This window comes from Neodiprion pinetum, chromosome 3, assembly GCF_021155775.2.
Source record: "Neodiprion pinetum isolate iyNeoPine1 chromosome 3, iyNeoPine1.2, whole genome shotgun sequence".
Lineage (NCBI taxonomy): Eukaryota > Metazoa > Arthropoda > Insecta > Hymenoptera > Diprionidae > Neodiprion > Neodiprion pinetum.
The window spans coordinates 43,167,219-43,188,325 of NC_060234.1; the positions used below are offsets into that span (position 1 = coordinate 43,167,219).

The 21,107-nt window shown below is 49.2% G+C and overlaps 2 protein-coding genes across 2 annotated transcripts; both read left to right on the top strand.

Annotated features, from left to right (window-relative positions):
• The first annotated feature begins 10,326 nt into the window (after nt 1–10,326).
• Nucleotides 10,327–11,889, top strand: LOC138190637 (uncharacterized). Its single transcript, XM_069134411.1, has one exon. The coding sequence runs from the start codon at nt 10,327–10,329 to the stop codon at nt 11,887–11,889; it is 1,563 nt and encodes a 520-aa protein (XP_068990512.1).
• A 4,785-nt stretch (nt 11,890–16,674) lies between these two features.
• On the top strand, nt 16,675–18,012 carry LOC124214454 (uncharacterized protein F54H12.2-like). Its single transcript, XM_046616726.1, has one exon. It carries the CDS (start codon nt 16,675–16,677, stop codon nt 18,010–18,012), a length of 1,338 nt encoding a protein of 445 aa, XP_046472682.1.
• Nucleotides 18,013–21,107: the final 3,095 nt, after the last annotated feature.

A 21,107-nucleotide genomic window follows, 5' to 3' on the forward strand; every position in this document is an offset into this window, starting at 1 on the left:
TGGCGCAGATTCAGGAGATATGGCTCCTTCTCACATCCCGCTCCGAAGGCTCGTATGGGAGTAATTATTTTTCTGCGGCTTCGAAACAAATCAGGTCTTCAATTACTGTTAAGGCGCATTTTGATGAAGCTATATTGCGAAAAATATCTTTTTACTAATCTAACATTGCCTAAAAATATTGTAAATCGATCAAATAACGGCCATATGGGGATGAGCGCTTATAATTGAATCGAATCGTATGTGAGCGAAGAGTTTTTACCTAAAATACATTTATTTATACGTAGCAATAGTATTTACTTTTGTGTTGATATTAATTTATTTCCTAGCGAAATTACCAATATCACTTGTTGCTTAATTTCTACCGGCTTAGCGTTGGTCTAGTGTTATGCCACGTGATATCCCTATGGATTTTTGTGTGGGGTGAAAATCCAGACGCCATGTGCAGAATGCAGAGACCATAGCGCATGCGCTATGGCTTTTGCGTTCCGCTTATGGGTTCCGGAGTTTTATGTGCTTCGGTCTTAGAAATGCCTTTGATTAGCTGTCGCAGAATTAATGTGCATACGTGTACTATTGAAATTAAGGCTTTACTGGTGCTAGAATTCTTTGGGTCGGGAAAAATCTATTAGTTCCGCGTCACGGTCCCGAAAATCTCGGGGTTCATGAAAGTATCAGTTTTGTCGAAATTTTCGGGATTCCCAGATCTCCCGATGAAAGATGATGTACTTTTTACTGAAAATATTGATGCTATTTAGATACACGATTCAATATAAGTATTTAGTATTAAGTATTTATCCAATATCATAAATTTTAGGTAAGTTTGGTCACCCACGGTTCAGGTTTCTGAAAAAATTCTGTTTTACCGATCATTCCGGATTCGTAAAAAAACCCGATCCGATACGAACCCGAACTTTTTTCGAGACTTGGAGAACCCGCACAGCCCTAATTAAAATACTGTGACCCTAAAAGCATCAGATCTCAACCTATTGGTTTTTGATGGAAAAAATAAAATAAGTTACAAAGAAATGAAATTATTTTTTTCTTAGGATTGACATAACCGATTTGATTGAAAATTTAATATGTTATTGTAATGATTACGGTCAATTTCATATTTAATGGAATATTAACAGTCTCCTTATGATGCCTACGAAATGGCGAGACACTTTAATTATTGTTTATTACCTAATTTTAAAGGTGCCCAGGGCAGAGATATGTTGTGCAGGGTATAGGTTTACTTGTGAGTGAATAAAATAAAAAACTCGAAAATACGAATATATAATATATTTATTTAATTTGTATGATACTTTTAATTCGTTTCCATATACTTTGTATAATTACATATATAATGATTAGACTTGTCGTTCCATATACTACCTGAGATGGAATGTATAAAATTAATTAAAAATCTTGGAACTCAAAAGATTCCTCAACATAACGCAACATAAAATCATCCCTCTCTTGGATTGTACATAAATATATACACATATATATATATTTTACTATATACGCATCTCCTGTTCATTTTGTATTTCCCCTGTCATATGCCAGGGGAGAGATGTTTTTACAGAAAATCGTTGATTGTTTAAACTTGCACAGGACTATCTGTGAAAACAAAGTGCAACGACGTTCATCCGTCACGTATTGCCAACTTTGTCCCGAACTCTTAACACGCTTACACGGTATTAATGAGAAAGTTCATTGTATTCGAAGTTCATCGAATGTTCGAAATTCAGTGCGCCACAGAGAACACATTTTGAAACATAACTGCAGTCATTCTAAATAAAATTATTCTTCATTCTTTACTACTTTTTTTCCAAAAGACACAAAAATAACCAACATCTTGGAACTAACCGTATATATTGCTGCTATATTCTATTTAAGAGTTATGTTCTTAACTTTATTTGAAGGTTTTTGTATTCAACTTATTCTGTTAGTAGTATAGGGGCACTTTGGGGCGTCACAACAAACCCCCCTCGCACCCCTCTCCGGCGCCAGCCCCTCGCCTAGGAGTGACTTTGGGGCGCCTTCCCCTTCCCCCGCCGCCCCTCGCCTAGGAGTGACTTTGGGACGCCTTCCCCTTCCCCCGCCGCCCCTCGCCTAGGAGTGACTTTGGGACGCCTTCCCCTTCCCCCGCCGCCCCTCGCCACGGAGCGAATTTTGGGACGCCATCCCCTTCCCCCGCCGCCCCTCGCCACGGAGCGAATTTGGGACGCCTTCCCCTTCCCCCGCCGCCCCTCGCCACGGAGCGAATTTTGGGACGCCATCCCCTTCCCCCGCCGCCCCTCGCCTCGGAGTGAATTTTGGGACGCCATCCCCTTCCCCCGCCGCCCCTCGCCACGGAGCGAATTTGGGACGCCTTCCCCTTCCCCCGCCGCCCCTCGCCTAGGAGTGACTTTGGGACGCCATCCCCTTCCCCCGCCGCCCCTCGCCTCGGAGCGAATTTTGGGGCCCCTTCCCCTTCCCCCGCAGCCCCTCGTCTAGGAGGTATTTTATTCTAGAAGCTTCTCCGGACGACCACCCCTTTCCCGCAACCCCTTACCAAGGAGCGGTTTTTCCGCCTCGAAGTTCCGCGGCTCGTCAGCCCTTCGCCCGTGACCCCCTCGCCGCGTGGTGAATATCGTGTGACGACCCCTTACCCCGGGTACCGTTGACCGCGAATCAGATTCCGGACTCTACGGGATGGCCTCTGGGCCTGTGCACCCTGACCATGGGACGATCCCCTTACCCTGGTGCCCCTGGCCGTGCGGCCGATTCTGGGGCCACCTACCCATCTGGCCCCGCTACCTCCGTTCACGAAGCGAACTCTGCGACTTGGACGTTTGGGGTTACAGGTCCTCCACCCCGGCTCTCGTTCTTTCTCCATCCCTGCTCTCTGTGTCGGGTGCTCGTGTCACTGACCTTACCCAGCCGTCAGTGTTTATCCTAAGGTTTACGTGCGCTTGGAAAATATAGACCTGGTCACTCTCTCTCTCTTTCTTAATGCAAGACTATAGGCATACTTAGATGTACGAGGATCAGGGTGGGTGGGTGAGGAAACAGAACTCAATGGTGGATTGCATAGAAAAATCAAATCTCATCCTCGCAGGTTTATTCGGTTAACGCAGGTGCAAATACATACATGGTTATTACTATTTGTTTGCTTGTTGTTGGAGCAGGATGTTTTTATTTGTTATAGTTACAGCGCCCCACATCACCACTATACTTATAATAATTATAGCAATCACGAGTATAGACAGTACCACCCATGGATAAGGCTGTTCTTCGGGCACGTACAATGGTTCATCTACAGCATCTGCGTTCGCTTGGCGGGGTGTAGCCGTGTTGATCCGAGTCTCTTCACACGAAAAAATTCTCAGGGTAACACATACGTCTGATATTTCCTCTTGATTAATTTCGAGTTGTACGGTGCCCTTGGTCTTCATTGCGAAATAGCGGACAGGAGGTTATCCCGATGCTTGATGATGGTAGTGTCGAAATAGTTTGTTCAGAGGCTGGCTAAGGCTTTGTCCTCAGTTTCGATGGCCTGCTTGATTTCAGCAGCGAGGTATGATGGAAACAGACGGGTAATTTCAAGGAGAACAATACTGAGGTAATTCTCGGCAAAGGCAGGATTCGCTGACGACGCGATGTGTTCTAGGACAGCGCCGTATTCCTTCTCCGCTATTTGCCTGATGCGATGAAGACTCGGTTCCTTGAGCTGCGTCAGATTCACTTTCTCGGCTATGTATGCGACGTATGATTTCTTGCACTCGTTTACCGAATGGGCTAAACGCTGAAGCCTTCGTAGCCGTTCGTCGACACACACAAATATAGCTTTAAGTCCGTTGAATGTGGATTTCTGCATTACAATGGTGGGTTGATACACTTTCTGGCGTTTGGCGGGTGACTGAAAGTTCTCATCCTGGGTGGCCGTGTCTGCGCAGTCTGATTCCTTATCTTCTGATTCGGTGACTTCGGATTCCGTAGGTATTTCAAATCTGACGGCTCGCTCACCGTGTGCTGTTGACAATTCGACGTTGCAGCCACCAAGCTCAATCCGATTAAAATACCATTGGGCATCGGTGTATCCTTCTATGTCAAGGTATTCGGAGATATTGTCCAACTCATCTGCGAGTCGCGACCAGGCCGCTGGTGTCAGACGCACGCCGCCGGAGGAGTTGTTGACGAGTTTGATGACCGGTTCAAACTGATCGTCGAGCCGTAGACCGAGACCGATGACTATTTTCTTCGTAAAAGAATTATTTAGACTATACGTTGTCGACAACAGCAGATTTTTCTCAGTCTTTTTCAAAGCCTTCGTAAATGTTTTATACATTTTATTCACGTTGCCCATTGGTGCAGAAGATTTGGATGTAGCCATAGTTCACGTGAGGATTCTTCCGTAGTTGTCGCAAGACTGACGCTCTTTTGTATCTCACTTGAATATAGAGGGTGTAACCCCCCACTCTACAAAATGGCGTTTACAGCGTGACTAAAAAGAATTAACGAAATTCTAATGCCTCGTATGATTCAGGCGTTCCTTACCAGACTATATCAAGCTTACGCCGTTGATTATATTTCGTTTCCACGATGGGGAGTAAGACAAATGTAAATATGTCGCCAGAAAACCCAACGATCTCGATAGGCCTGTATCAAACTTGCATTAGGTTTAGAGCTCGAATTCGGAGCTATGGTCGGTGCAAACAGTTGCAGTCTATCGAGGTATGTATACGTAGACATTGCAAGAGAAGAAAATAATGGGAAGGGTTACGGGAGTAGACAGCATGGTTCATGTTATACACGTAATGTTTGGGACTTGTGACGGTTCGTAGGCTGGCCCGCGCTTTTCCGACGTACAGCCTTAGGGTATGTTGTTTGTTATGCCTTAGTGGTCGACGAGGAAATACAAAGGGGCCTCACCGGGTGTATCATTTCGTTGTCGCAAGATGAGTCTACAATCTCCGTAGGCCTGCATTAGGTTTATATCTCGTTTCCGTTTCTGAGGCTGGTGCAAACAGTTGCAGTCTATCGAGGGACGTATACGTAATCATTGTAACAGAAGAAAGATGATGGGAAGAGCTGTGGGTGTATACAGCATGGACCGTGTTATACTTGCAATGTTTGGGCCTTGCGTCGGACGGTAGGCTGGTCCCCGCTTTTCCAACGTACAGCCTTAGGATATGGTGTTTGTTATGCCTTAGTGGTCGTCGCGGGAATACGAAGGGGCCTCACCGGGTGTATCATTTCGTATTCGCAAGATGAGTCTACAAGCTCCGTAGGTCTGCATTAGGTTTATATCTAGTTTCCGTTCCCTAGGGTGGTGCAAACAGTTGCAGTCTATCGAGGGACGTATACGTCATCATTGTAACAAAAAAAAGATAATGGGAAGAGCTGTGGGTGTATACGGCATGGACCGTGTTATACTTGCAATGTTTGGGCCTTGCGTCAGACGGTAGGCTGTTCCCCGCTTTTCCAACGTACACTCTTACGGTATGTTGATTGTTATGCCTCAGTGGACGAAGGAATACAAAAGGGGGTCTCATCGGCTGTACCATTTTGATGTCGCAAGATGAGTCTACAATCTCCATAGGTCCAGTATGCATTAGGTTTATAACTCGTTTCCTATTCTGAGGGTGGTACAAACAGTTGCAGTTTATCGATGGCGGTATACATAGACGTCGCATGAGAAGAGTATTAACATTATTCTCAAATTCACTTGTTTCTAACCGTCACCAACCGCCGAATCAGCTCCACGATTTGAGGTAGGAATTGCGAGTGAATCCATCGGATCGTTTTCTATTTTATCTCTAAATTTCATATGTCTCGACGAATACCCGTTCTCCCGTTAATCAAAGTAGGCTTTAGGGCATGCAAGTTTTTCAACAGGATAAATGACGTCAGCTGTACAACTTTGTTTAATTATGAAAAAACCATGATTATCGCTGTCAATAGATTTGTTTTGCCATATGTAGCAGGCAGCCTCCGCGTTGGGTCCGGATGGCTTTGGTTTATTTTCACCCTGGCTGCGGGTGTCTCACCGCGAACCGCCGCGGAAGGTTTACGCTAGCGGACCATAGTAAAATTTCGTATACTTAGCTCAAGAAGCGGCGTGGTAACGTATTGTAATAGCATTTGGCCTAAACAAAACCCAACCTGTTGAACTTATAAATGGTTGTGGGCCCGGAGATCTTCTCAGTTAGAAAATCGCAGTGTTGGCGAAAACAACGATTCTGTGTCAATTATTGCCATATTTTTTAAATAATGCAATCAATTAACGATCTCCGTTACGCGGTGGTGAAGGCAGCTAGCCAGGCTAGGAGGGCTAACGCGAGTCTTGTGCGGGTGTGCCCTGTTTTTCGTCGGGAGCTGTTGTTCCGCATGTCACATGCAGAATTGCTTCGGCATTTGCGAGAGCTTCTGGCGGTCTGCGGGGCACGGGCCCTGGCGCACCTCCACAGCACCGGTGCGTTGCGGGGTTACGAGTGCCTCAGTGTAGCCGCGAGTGTAATTCGTCAGCGGGGTGCCACCCGCTTCGCCGTTGTTCGGGCGCTGATGGCTGAGTACAACGAGCGAAACGGTAAGTTGTTATTTGTGTTGTGCGCAGTGTACGTTTGTGTGGAGTTTGAATTACCGGATCTTCAGAGTGGGGTAAAAAGATAAAAGAAAATATGTAATATGGAAAAATTTAGATCAAGTTTTCCAACCGTTAGAATTCCGCGCGATGCTGGAGGACTCCGCGGAGAATGAGGCGGCTCTTTGTGATATCGTCGTCGACGTCGCCGATGAGACGATTGCGTCGCAAGGAGTAGCGCTGGGGAGGCCCACCGAGGAGCCGGTTTCTACCGCTCGTGACGGTAAGTCCGGATGATTGTCCGTACGCTGTGACGTAGCAGGGAGTTGTCGCGTATAAATACGTTGTGCGCGAGTGGTATATCAAAATTTCTTTGTGTTAGAATTCATGATGGATACCAGCGAGAACGAGGCAGCTCTTCTCGAGGGCTGTGTTGCCTGCGAGGAGCTGGCGATTGCGGGGGAGGCAGGGGTGAATGAGACGATGGTTAACGATAGGTCCGCCGAGGAGCCGATTTCTGTCGGAGCTCGTGACGGTAAGTCCAGATGATTTGTCTGTACGATATGCCGTATATCATGGAGTACCCGTGTGTAAATACGTTGTGCGTGAGCGGTGTTCCAAGAGTTCTAGAATTCTTCTTTCACGCGTGTACTGAAGGTTATTGTGTCCGTTGCAGAAATCGATTCATCACAGGCATCGACCTTAGTGTTGTCACGTCCAGGTCCGTCAGGAGTGTTGGAAATTCAAGGTATATAGGAAAAGTTTGAAAACAAAAAATGCAGACTAGGTATTTTGATATGAACTCACGAGCAATTTCTTCTCTGGTGGGGGCGGGTAATTAGATCCGGTCGATGCTCATGAGCCGGTGGTAGCAGAAGAAGAAGGAGACAATTATTCCATATCCCCAATGGATGAGGCGATAATATTCTCGTGGCCGCAGACACCCGAGAGTGGAATATTCACTCAGATGAGTTATACTCCGCCGGCGATGGACGAGGATATTTTTTAGGGGACCTAATCACGCGGGTACTCTAGGGTGTGCGTTTCTAGTAAAACCGCGAAATTCAACTATACTTGCGGATTGACGACGCTTTACCATGGGGGTTTAGTCTTATTTTTGTTTTATATGTACAACAGGGGGTCTTATGCAAACTGTTGGTCCGTTTCGCGTGAACGACGGCGCCAGTACCTCGGGCATACAGATCGGCGGGGGTAGGGCCCGGAGGGCTCCGAATTACGATTCTGACGTGACATTAGAGTCAGACGATGACGAGACACAGACAGCTTCCGACGTGGCAATTGAATTCGACGACGATGCTGACGACGACGAGACAGAGGGTGCATACTCTGGAAATATGGGGAGAGAATCGGGGCTGGAGAGTGAAGCCGCGAGCGAGAAGGAGTCAAGTCAGCCACCCGATGACGGGGCTGATTCACTGGGTAACCGTTTCACGGTTATCGGTGAATCAACGAAATTCATTCGTAAATTCGCGGTCACAGGGCGTGAGTTGCGAATGAAGATCGCGGCCCCTGAATCGGGTGTTAATCTAGTGGAGTGGCTGGAGGACGCGTTCAGAGACCTGCATGCTTATGCCGTAGCAACGTGTCGGAGTAGCGACTACGTAGGTTTCACGTTTAGCGCGGAGAGTTTTAATCATGGTCCTGCGTGGTTATCGTTCCGGCCGGTGAGGGATTCGCGGTACAGTGACCTCTGGAAGTTAGTTTTCAGCGTAGCCCAGAGCGCATCAGAGTTTGGCGTCGACAGCGTCTTCACCGTGACGGTACACAGTGTTGGAGTACCGGAGGGTCGCGGAAAGCCGAAGCCGATCACGCACGCGGGGGTACTCAAAAAATCTGTCGTGCAGATTGTCAACAGTGACGGGTTGTGTTTACCTCGTGCCCTCGTTGTAGCCAAGGCTCACGCCGAGAGAGGCCCGAACCGCAGTGGCGCTCTGCACGAGCATTACGAGATGGTGAGATTCGCTAGGTCCAGTTTCCAGCGTGCAGAAGCGCGTAATCTTGTTGCGAACGCCGGTGTCGAGATTCCGCCAACGGGGTGCACAGTGCATGAAATCGCACAGTTCCAGAACTATCTGGCACGCGAGGGATTCCTCATCACAGTGTACGAGTTGGGGAGGCTAGGTACCGGCGAAGCGGCATTTTACGACGGTACTGCCGTGGTGAGAGCAAACGGAACAGGCGATGTCAGGCACCGATTGAATCTGCTGTATTATCCCGAAGAACAGCATTATTGCCCAATTGTAAATTTAACCGCGGCGGCAGCAGGGGCCTTTTTCTGTCAACCCTGCAATAGGAAATTTAACAACGGGTACGAACACCGATGTTCCGTAAAGTGCCCACAGTGCCTCGCATCGCCACCGTGCAACAGCCAGTCTCGCGAAATCGAGTGTCCCGATTGTAGACGCGTGTTCCGCGGTAACGGTTGTCTGGAGTACCACCGCAGGATCGGCTCCTTCAGTCCGCGTCGTTCCGTTTGTGCAACGCTGCGTATATGCCGGAATTGCGAGCGATTCGTAAATCTTTCGCGGAGGGCACACATTTGTGAAACTCGGTTTTGCGTCACTTGCCGCTGCAACAGACCGTACAATCACTACTGCTTCATGACGCCGCTGAAAGACGCGACAAGACCGAAACGTTATATCTTCATTTTTTATGATTTCGAAACGCAGCAATGCGAGACGGTAGACGGTGACGCGACGACAAACATACATGTGCCGAACTTGTGCGTAGCGCAACAAGTGTGTACGCAATGTATCCACGATCCCGATATATCGAACGGCTGTTCCGCTTGCGGGCTCGTGCGTGAGTTCGTTTTCAGGAGGGAACCGGTGAAGGAGTTGGTAGACTTTGCTACTCGGCCCGTTCAGGACTTTGCCCGCATCGTATGCATTGCGCACAATGCAAAAGGTTTTGACGCGCAATTCATACTGCGGCATATGGTTGAGCGGGATGGAAACCCGCCGCAGGTCATCCTAAGCGGCAGTAAGATCATTATGCTCGAAACGGGTCACACCCGATTTCTGGATTCCTTAGCATATATGCCTATGGCATTATCGGCGCTACCGAAGGCTTTTGGACTACCGACTACTTCCGTGAAAGGTGTATTTCCCCACCTTTTCAATACCCCTGAAAACGTGGGTTACGTGGGACCGCTCCCCGCAGCGAAGTTTTACTCTCCGGATACCATGAGTAGCGATGCGCGAGCAGAGTTTTACTCATGGTACAACGAGGCTGTAGCGAACGACCATCTGTTCGACTTTGACGCGGAATTGTTGTCGTACTGTCGGTCGGACGTGGATATTCTGCGACGTGCGTGCGTAGCATTCAGGGACATATTTCTGGAGTGCGGCAGAGTGTGTCCCTTTACCGAGAGCACGACAATTGCCTCGGCTTGTTCGGTGCTGTTCCGTAAAAATTTTTTACAACCGGAGCGAATAGGTATCCTGCCACCGGGCGGCTATCGTCTTGCCGATGCCCAGTCTCGTAAGGCTCTGGAGTGGTTGGTCGTGAAAGAGCGCGAGCTGGGTATTGACATCAGGCATGCCGGAAACGGACGTGAGTTTCGGATTCCGGAGACGGGTCGCAAGGTGGACGGATACCATGTCGCGGGCGACGGTACGCGACACGTCTACGAGTTTCACGGTTGTTTCTGACACGGCTGTCGTAAATGTTTACGAATCAACCGCGATAGGCGTAGCGTCAACGGCGAGACGTTGGATAGGCGTTACGAGGAAACTCGTGCAAAGATCAGCCGTATGCGCGAATTGGGTTACCGCGTGACGGAACAGTGGGAATGCGAGTTTGATCGGAGCTTGAGGGAGAACGATGAGATGAGGGAGTACGTGGCAACACACCCGCTGATCGCTGGCACTGCCACGAGCGAAGCACTCAATCCGCGTGATGCGTTCTACGGCGGTCGAACGGGGAACGCTTCCCGATACTACGAGGTGAAAACAGATGCAGCGGGCAACGCGTACGAGGAAATACGATACGTCGATGTTTGCTCGTTGTATCCGTTCATCTGTAAGAATGGAAGGTTCCCTGTTGGCCACCCGACGGTCTACGTTGGAGAGGAGTGTAAGCTCTTGACAGGGTCGAGCGGTTGCGACATCACGCGAGTTGAGGGGCTCATCAAGTGCCGAGTTTTACCGCCTCGCAATCTTTATCACCCTGTTTTGCCGGTGCGCATGCATGACAAACTCATGTTTGCCTTGTGCCGCTCATGTTGTCAGAGTTTGAACCAGGACGAGTGTAGACATGATGACGAGGCTGCGCGAGAATTCGAGGGCACGTGGGTGTCGATCGAATTAAAAAAAGCCGTGGAAATGGGATACAAGATCAGGAGCATAAGCGAGATCTGGTCGTATACGGTGACATCGTTTGACCCGACTACTCGTCAAGGTGGGCATTTCGCCGGCTATATCGACACCTTCCTCAAGATTAAGCAAGAGGCAAGCGGCTGGCCTGCTGAATGCGAGGACGAGTCGGCTCGAATGCGCTACCTTGATGAGTATGAGCGGGTCGAGGGTATACGGCTAGATCGCGACCGTATTGCTAAGAATCCCGGCATGCGATCAGTTTCCAAATTATGTTTAAATTCGTTTTGGGGCAAGTTCGGGCAACGCGAGAATCTGGTAAAAACAGAGGTCATAAAGACGCGTCAGCAGCTGCTCGAGCTTTTGACCAACCCTGAAGTCGAGGTGTCCGGTTTGCTGCCCGTGAACGACGAAGTGTTGTACGTGCGTTGGTCGCACGCGCAACACAGCGTTGAACCGTCAGCGCTGGCAAACGTCGTGATTGCCTCGTACACCACTGCCCAGGCTCGGCTGAAGCTCTTCTCGTTCCTTGAGAAGCTCGATCGGCGCGTGCTCTATTACGACACCGATTCAGTAATTTATACCCGAAACCTCCGAAGGCCAAACGAGTATGAACCTCCCACGGGTAACTTTCTTGGCGACCTGACGGACGAGTTGGTGTCTTACGGCCGTGGGAGTTTTATACGCGCTTTCGTCTCGGGAGGGCCAAAATTCTATGCTTTTATCATTAAACGTCCGAATGGTGAAGAGGTGGAAATTTGCAAGGTGAAAGGCATATCACTGAATCACGCAACGAGCTCGAAAATCAACTTCGAGGCCATCAAGCGGATGGTGGTAGAAGCCGCTGCACCCATTCCCTTGGAGTATCGCGCCATTCGCCGAACGGAACTGCACGCAGTCGTGACGCGCTCCGAGCACAAAACGTGTAAACCGGTGTACGTGAAAAGGCGTTGTTGCATCACGAGTTTCGATACGCTGCCCTACGGTTATCGCACTGGATGATGACGAAGATCCCAGACTCCGAGCAGTTGCACACCACAGCTTCCGTCTTCTCACCCTGCGGTAGTACAGACACCCGGACGGCAAGCCACGCGCGCGTTTGAGCGACAGATAGATAGACAGACAAACAAATAGACGGACAGACAGAGGACACCGAAGGGATTCTTACCCCAACCGTCTGTTATTCCAACCGGCGAGACGCCAGGCCAACCCATCAGATACTCTCTTGTATGTGTCCCGCCAAACTGTATAAAGGTTAGTACCACGCTTAAACCCTACGCATGAAAAATTGTGAAAAAATCTCGCATTGCTCGTAAAAATTCATCTCGTAAACCGCGGCGGGGCGCGCTGTTTTCAAGCTGATATCACTGCGCGCACGCGTACGAATAAGCTCATGGCGTACGCGCCTCACGCACAATCAGCTCGACCGCGACCGCGCCGATGAGCTCGTACCTGCGCGGTTACGCTTCCGCGTGCGCTTGAATAAGCTCATGGTCAGCGCACGAAGGGAGTGCCGCCGCCGCCGCCGCCGCCGCCGCCGCCGCGAGCAAGCTAGCGTAGTAAAAGAACGTGTTTTCAATTGTTTCAATTTTTTATAGATCCCGCATTATCCATGGATTCTTCTTCTTCTTCTTCTTCTTGTTCGATGACGGACACACGTTGGAAACATCCGTTTTCGGCCATTGTAGCCGGGCCATCAGGGTGCGGTAAATCAAATTTCGTCAAGAACTTTCTGCGTCATGGAACGTCAATATGCGACACAAGATTTAGTCGTGTGATATGGTACTTTGACGAATGGCAGCCGTTGTACGACGGGGACAAGAGTATAGAGTACCGCGAGGGGTTACCGCAACACGCCGATTACGAGGGTGACAAAAAACCGAAACTTTTGGTAATCGACGATCTGATGCGAGAGGCTTCAAACAATGTCGTCGTTGATCTTTTTACCAAGGTCTGTCATCATAAGAACCTCAGCGTTTTCTACATAACACAAAATCTCTTTCACAAGGGCAACGGTCAACGAGATATTTCCCTCAACGCAAACTACATAGTCTTCTTCAAAAATCCACGGGATCGTGCCCAAATTCAACATCTTGCCAGACAGGTGTATCCCGAAGATCCGAGGTTTCTTCAAGAGGCCTATCACGACGCTACCGCAGCGCCACACGGATATCTGCTTTTCGACCTGAAGCAATCCACTCCGGAGAATTGCCGTTTCCGATCAAACATCTTCCCTTCGGACGATAATCACTATGTCTACGTTCCGCGAAAGGATATAAAGGTCACCAATGCGCACCGGGTTCCAGTCGTTCAGCTGTGATGCCTCGAATACGCCGTACCGCGTCCGGTCGCAGAGCTCGTGCCGATTTCACCAAAGCAAACGCAGTAGCGCTGCACGCTCTGCAGAAATTGAACCCGTCGCAGAGATCGGCATTGCTACGCACGGCCGACAATTCGCTGGTAAAGACCATTTGTGAGTGTGCATTGAACACCTTGGAGGGTAACGTAGCACTGTCCAGAATTCAGAAAAATCGTCTGGCACGTCATAAACAGACATTACGGCGGTTGGCCAGCAACCGGGGTACCTGGAAGTCCAAAAAACGTTTTCTTGTTCAACGTGGGAACGGATTTCTCACCCTCTTGCTCGCTCCGTTACTCGGGACTTTAGCCTCCAGCCTCTTCTCCAAGTAGCAAAATGGAACGTACAAAGAAGATGGTTTTAATTCCTATGGAGAGTATGGAGAGATTTCAACAACGCGTCAGCGAGGGTATAGCCACTACGCTTTCACCTGGAAATACAACTACCACACACACCGATCCCGTTTCAAGACTCGACAACGAGATGAAGGACATCTTGAACAAACCGTCGAAAGACGACGCAGAAAAATGGAAACTCTATCAGCAGGTACTTCAACGATATTTGTTTTTTGCAAACGACGCACGCAAACCCATGAAATTAGACGTTCTCGAGGAAAAGGAGAAGGAGGAAGAGGAGGAGGAGGAAGAAGAAGACGGAAATACAGCCGAAGAATCAATGATATCTCCCACCGTAGCTGCGAGTCCTGGCAACGTTCAAGCGCGCGCAAAGAAAGTCGCGTCAGCGGTACCAAAGAAGTATCGTGCAAAGGCCGAAATGCTGATGCGCGAACTCGGCAGCGTACCGGAACGATTTTCTTGGGATGCCGCAGGAACCGTCTCGTTAGACGGCGTTACAGTTCCCGGCGCAAACATCGTCGACCTCGTCAATCACGCCATGCCATCTAGGAAGACTTTTACTCCTACAGGGGCTGGTCAGTTTGCACGGTTTCTTCAGACGATCAACGTACCCCGAGAATACGTGGGGAACGATACGCTTTGGAAAGACATACGCACATTCGACACTCCGGGTCTACCGACGGTAACATCGCAACAACTATCGACACACGCCAGTAGTTCCCCGACGAAGCGACGAAGTTCCGCAAACGTTACACCCGTAACCAGCCGTTCTCACGACGCAGGATACGCTCTACGCAAACGCGCCACCGGAGCAAAATCCGGTTGGAAAACACTTCGGCTGAAGAAAAATGACGACTCTTCTTGAAGAAACGTATTACAATCCCTCGCATACTGCCGGTTACGCGGGAGCACGAATTCTGGAAGATGTTGCACGCGAAAACAACTCTCGCGATTCGGTGAGAAAATGGCTGGCAGCTCAGGATGCCTACACCTTACACAAACCCGTGCACAGGAAATTTCCGAGAGCAAGGTACAACGTTTCCAACATAGACGACGTATGGGAAGCTGACCTGGCTGACCTGAGTTCCATGAAGAGCCGCAACAACGGTTTTCGCTATCTCCTGGTGGTCATCGATGTATTGAGCAAGTACGCATGGGTGGTCCCGCTGAAACGAAAGACAGCCGCAACCGTTGCTGAAGGTTTCGAGCAAGTGTTACACACTACGCCGCGCAGACCCGACCTACTGCAAACGGACAAAGGTAAAGAATTTGTCGGGAGTGCTTTTCAGAAGATACTTCGCGACAATGAAATACGATATCGTGTTACTCGTAATCCCGATGTGAAAGCAGCTATCGTGGAGCGATTCAATCGTACACTCAAAGAACGCCTGTGGCGTTACTTCACGCATAAAAAGACGCAACGCTACGTCGATGTTTTGCCACAAATCGTGCAAGCCTACAACAATACAGTTCACTCGAGCATCGGCATGGCGCCGTCGGAAGTGACGCTTCGCAATGCTGCTACAGCACGTGCCCACATGGAAAAGCGTTATCCTCCGCGTCCAAATGGCAAACCGAGATTCCATAAGAATGATTTTGTACGAATTAGTAAAACCAAGGGAACATTTGAAAAAGGCTACGCGGCAAACTGGAGCGAAGAATTATTCAAGATCCGACGAGTGCTTGCACGTTCACCGATAGTCTACGTCTTGGAAGATCTCAACGGCGAAGTAATCGACGGCTTGTTCTACGACCCTGAACTTCAGCGCGTGGAGGGGGAAACACGGGGATGATAAAATAGCGTGTTATTGCAGCATGTCTCGCAGTCGTTGAGTGTTCACCGTTCGTTTCGTGCATCAAAGAAAATGTCCCGGGATCAGTTTTACCTAACTTTACCGAGCAACAGCTCGATGCAGTTTTTTCCGGAGAATCGGACGTGCTGTTACATTACCCAGTTACCGCGTCAGATTCAACTAACGGGAGACTGGGAAGTCGGGCTGGCCGAAATTCATTATCCACTCACGTTTGAACACCCTCGGGGGTATGCGCCAGTGAAAAATGAAACGATACCCTGTGTCACGCATTACAATAGTCCTGGGGAAGGTGCAGTTGAGGTATCAGATTGCAAGCTATCCGAAACCAACAAATCATCAAGGATCCCCGGCTGCCAGATGTTTATTTATTGCGATCTGGTGGAGCCACGTATCGTTGGAGATGTTTACGCCCCGCTGTTACGAGTCATTCAAACATGCGGCAAAGACAATATCTTACAAGGCGAATCAGAGATGAAAACACTATCGCCACTGTACTACGTACCACTGATGCTCACGAACTTTCAAACCATCGAGATCGATATAAGAGATCAATTCGGTAGGCCAGCACCATTCACGAGCGGGACACTGACGGTAACGCTGCATTTTAGACGCGTTCAGTAATTGACTGGAATCACAGGAGTCGCTCAGCACAAGAGAGAGGGAAAACATACCAGGTACGACATGGCTCATTATATACAACATTACGAAAATCAGCTCGGCGGTGGAGGCATTGAGACGGTTTACCGAGGAGCACCGCATCAACGCGGACACGGAATCGGCAGCTTCTTGGGAGGCCTGTTTCGTCGAATACTACCTCTGCTGTCCAGTGGTGCTCGCGCGGTCGGAAGAGAAGCACTGCGTGCAGGGATGAACGTCATGACAGACGTAAGAAACGACACTCCGTTCAAACAGGCAGTCAAGAGTCGTTTCATAGAATCAGGACACAAATTGAAAAGAGCTGCTGAAGAAAAAATTGATAAACTCATGAAGGGCAGCGGTTATAAAAGCCGAGCCGGCGGATTAGCGCGTCAGTCAAACATTGCCCGCGTCAACAGACTTGTCGGCGCGCACCGAGCAGCTGGTACTACGAGAAAAATTAGACGAAGGTCGAAAAAGAAAACATCGGCCAAGATACCCAAGCGTACCGGAACCGTCAAGAAAACTAAGCGGAAAAAGTGTTGTAAAAAACGGGACCTTACAGACATATTCGGACCCCGGTAAGCCCACGCGCCGCTCGTCTTCAATCTAAACATCAACAATGGCCTTCCTGCACGCGCACTCGGGTGAGTGTATGAAGTCGGAACTGGATTTGTTTTCTCTACCACCAACGCAGACGTCTATTGAGGCTGGTCAATGGGTACACTACAAGCCCGTATCATCTCTAACCGACGATTCCCCGATTGAATTTGTTGTACCTGGAAACGGTGATGAGTACATCGATTTGGCACACACTATGCTTAGCGTACGAGTGAAGCTACAACCGTCTGCTCCTACCCCACCGGCAGGCGAAGGCAACGCGGCTACTCCGCATGCCACTCCGGTAAACAATCTGCTTCACTCGATGTTCAATCAAGTCGATATATTCTTCAATCAAAAACTAGTCTCACCAGCCAACAACTCTTACGCCTATCGAGCATATATAGAGACTCTACTGAATTACGCACCCCCTGCCAAGAAATCTCATCTTTCTTCGGCTCTATGGTACGACAGCGAGGATGGAGTATCGGATGTATACGACGCCGACGCCGTCGGTGCTGACCGAGGTTTCATCGAACGCAAAAGGATCATGAGCAATGCACGTACCGTTGATCTGATTGGACATCTGCACTGTGACGTATTTAATCAAGACAAATTTTTAATCAACGGTGTGGAACTGCGTCTTCGACTTGTGAGATCAAGAGACAGTTTTTGCATCATGGAAGCCGAAAATCGCCACAAGCTGCACATACTGGAAACTTCACTGCTCGTTCGCCGAATGAAGATCAGCCCTGGAATCTTGCTGGCGCACGCACGGACGCTAGCCAAAGGTACGGCAAAATATCCCGTAACCAGAGTCGAGGTGAAGTCTTTCACCATACACGCAGGAGTACAGGCAGAAACACTGGACAATGTCATACTCGGACAACTACCGAAACGAGTGATAATCGGTTTTGTCAGCAATAAAGCCTTCAACGGCGACAGACAGCGCAATCCGTTTAATTTTCAAAACTACTCTTTGAATTTCCTGTCGTTGTACGTCGACGGGGTGCAAGTCCCATCGAAGCCGCTACAGATGAGTTTTGGCAAAGACGAACTCTACGTGGACGCTTATCACACCCTCTTCTCCGGTACGGGGATTCATTTTCTGAACGAAGGAAACGGTATCGGCCGGCAGCAGTTCGCTAAAGGAAATTGTCTATTGGCTTTTGACCTAACCCCCGATCTCTCAGCCAACTGTACATCGCACTGGTCGCTCATCAAACATGGAACTCTCAGGGTCGAAGTGCGGTTCGACGATGCTCTCAAAGAAACTGTGAATTGCCTAGTGTACGCTGAATTTGATAATCTTATTGAAGTTGATGCTGCACGTCAGGTCATTACAGATTTTTCGGGCTAAGAAAAAGAGGGAGATCACGCCCCTCCTATCACGGCCGCTTCTATGATATACCAGGTGGTGATTTCCGTTAGAGAGAACACTGTGACTACACCACGCCAACGTCTTCAAGGGGAGCAACAGACCGGCTGGAGACACCCGATAAACAAAAATTGAGACGGGGATTGTAACACAAGGCTGTATATAAACACCCGTAACTACGGTGCCGAGCCAGTCAGCATTCAAACTACGTCACTGCAGGTTCGCTCTTCCAGCTCTCTATTCATTCGACTACATTGTTTCAAGTTCAAGTATGGATTACGTGATAGATATTCAAGGATTTCGAAATATCTATGGTAAATTTATACCGAAAGAGGTGGCAGTCGTCACCATCGATCACCGCTACTCGGCGCATTGGTTAATACAACCGCCATATCCCTTCACGGATCTGCCGCTCAAAGAACGTGGCGTGAACAATTACGTAACCTGCTACCATCATGGCATCGAGTGGTTTGAAGGTGATATCTCGCTGGTTCAATTAGACGTTAACCTCCGAGAAATCGCACGTAACGCTCATCGAATCTTTGCCCGTGGACACGATAAATGTAAATATATTGAAAGTAGTACCGCGCGTCAAATATTCAACTTGGAGGACATCGATTGCCCGGCGTTCGACAAACTGGAACGGTCTTCGGTATGGTGCTTCTTCCACGGTGTTAAGAAGGAGGAATTTTTCAAATGTGCGATGAACAACGCACTCAAACTGAAGAAATGGATCAACAACAACGATATTCTAACTAAATACGATTATACAGAAGCATTGTCAGCCAGTAAGCCCAAAATCACCGGAGAGGAGAGTTCGACTAGTAATCAGCCACTGCAGGTACCAAAAAGAAATTTCACGCTACAAGCAGTAATACCAGAGTCAGTCGCTTCACTGAAAATCTCTCCTGATCCGTCTGCGCCTACGTCAGACGGCGAAGTTACCGTTCCCTACGAAATACTTACTACTGCGATTGACTCACATACCTCCTCACAACCTTCTACGAATGGTATGATTATCTCCGATAACGAGGGTGAAGAAGAAGAAGAAGGAGAAGAAGACGAGGTACAAAATGGACAGTCTACAGATATGGAGCGCGATGCCGGCGATTCCGAACGGGAAGACCGGGGTTCTTGCAGCGGATCAGATACCCCTCATCTGGACACGCCCGACAGCCTTTGTGTCAAACACGAATGATCACACACGCCCCGGTAGCCACTGGGTGGCATTTTTCGTCAGTTCCTCCGGACACGGTACATACTTCGACAGCTTCGGATTACCACCATTCGTCCCTCACCATAAGCGGACTTTACGAAGAAATTGCAGACGATACGACTGGAACGATAGACAGCTTCAAAGCCTCACTTCTGATGTATGTGGACAATTTTGTATTATGTTTATGCACTTTATGGCTGCTGGTTTTTCTCTGCGGGATTTTCTCAATATATTTACTCCTGACCTCGAAAGAAACGATCGTATCGCAGAATTATTCCACAACCGAATAGCCCATGTCACAAAACGCAAAACTAACACCATCAATTCAAATCACATTTATCCTATAAGTTGTCTTCAATGTTGTACCTCTAAGAATTGTAATGTTGCTGATTATAAGGCTGGTAAATAAAAAACCTTGATAACATATCTTGTGTAATTATAAGAACATTGTAATTATCTCTTAGTCGTTATCTGTAATAACCATGTATGTATTTGCACCTGTGTTAACCGAATAAACCTGCGAGGATGAGATTTGATTTTTCTATGCAATCCACCATTGAGTTCTGTTTCCTCACCCGCCCACCCTGATCCTCGTACATCTAAGTATGCCTACAGTCTTGCATTAAGAAAGAGAGAGAGAGAGTGACCAGGTCTATATTTTCCAAGCGCACGTAAACCTTAGGATAAACACTGACGGCTGGGTAAGGTCAGTGACACGAGCACCCGACACAGAGAGCAGGGATGAAAAAAGAACGAGAGCCGGGGTGGAGGACCTGTAACCCCAAACGTCCAAGTCGCAGAGTTCGCTTCGTGAACGGAGGTAGCGGGGCCAGATGGGTAGGTGGCCCCAGAATCGACCGCACGGCCAGGGGCACCAGGGGAAGGAGATCGTCCCGTGGTCAGGGTGCACAGGCCCAGAGACCATCCCGTAGAGTCCGGAATCTGATTCGCGGTCAACGGTACCCGGGGTAAGGGGTCGTCACACGATATTCACCACGCAGCGAGGGGGTCACGGGCGAAGGGCTGACGAGCCGCGGAACTTCGAGGCGGAAAAACCGCTCCTTGGTAAGGGGTTGCGGGAAAGGGGTGGTCGTCCGGAGAAGCTTCTAGAATAAAATACCTCCTAGACGAGGGGCTGCGGGGGAAGGGGAAGGGGCCCCAAAATTCGCTCCGAGGCGAGGGGCGGCGGGGGAAGGGGATGGCGTCCCAAAGTCACTCCTAGGCGAGGGGCGGCGGGGGAAGGGGATGGCGTCCCAAAATTCGCTCCGTGGCGAGGGGCGGCGGGGGAAGGGGATGGCGTCCCAAAGTCACTCCTAGGCGAGGGGCGGCGGGGGAAGGGGATGGTGTCCCAAAATTCGCTCCGTGGCGAGGGGCGGCGGGGGAAGGGGATGGCGTCCCAAAATTCGCTCCGTGGCGAGGGGCGGCGGGGGAAGGGGAAGGCGTCCCAAAGTCACTCCTAGGCGAGGGGCGGCGGGGGAAGGGGAAGGCGTCCCAAAGTCACTCCTTGGCGAGGGGCGGCGGGGGAAGGGGAAGGCGCCCCAAAGTCACTCCTAGGCGAGGGGGTGGCGCCGGAGAGGGGTGCGAGGGGGGTTTGTTGTGACGCCCCAAAGTGCCCCTATACTACTTCTGTTGTACACTTTATACTCATTGTATTCATTGTATCTTTGCCTTATAGTCCTTAAGGGACTTTGTCCCATGATCAGCTAAATAAACATCACATTACATTACACTACATTATTATTATTTTCATTCATTTATATTATTTGTGCGAACATTCTTACGAAGAATCGCAGATCCGAGATTCTCATGTTCGAGTACAGAAACGTTTTTAAGCAGTTTTTCGTTGGGGGCGACTATTATA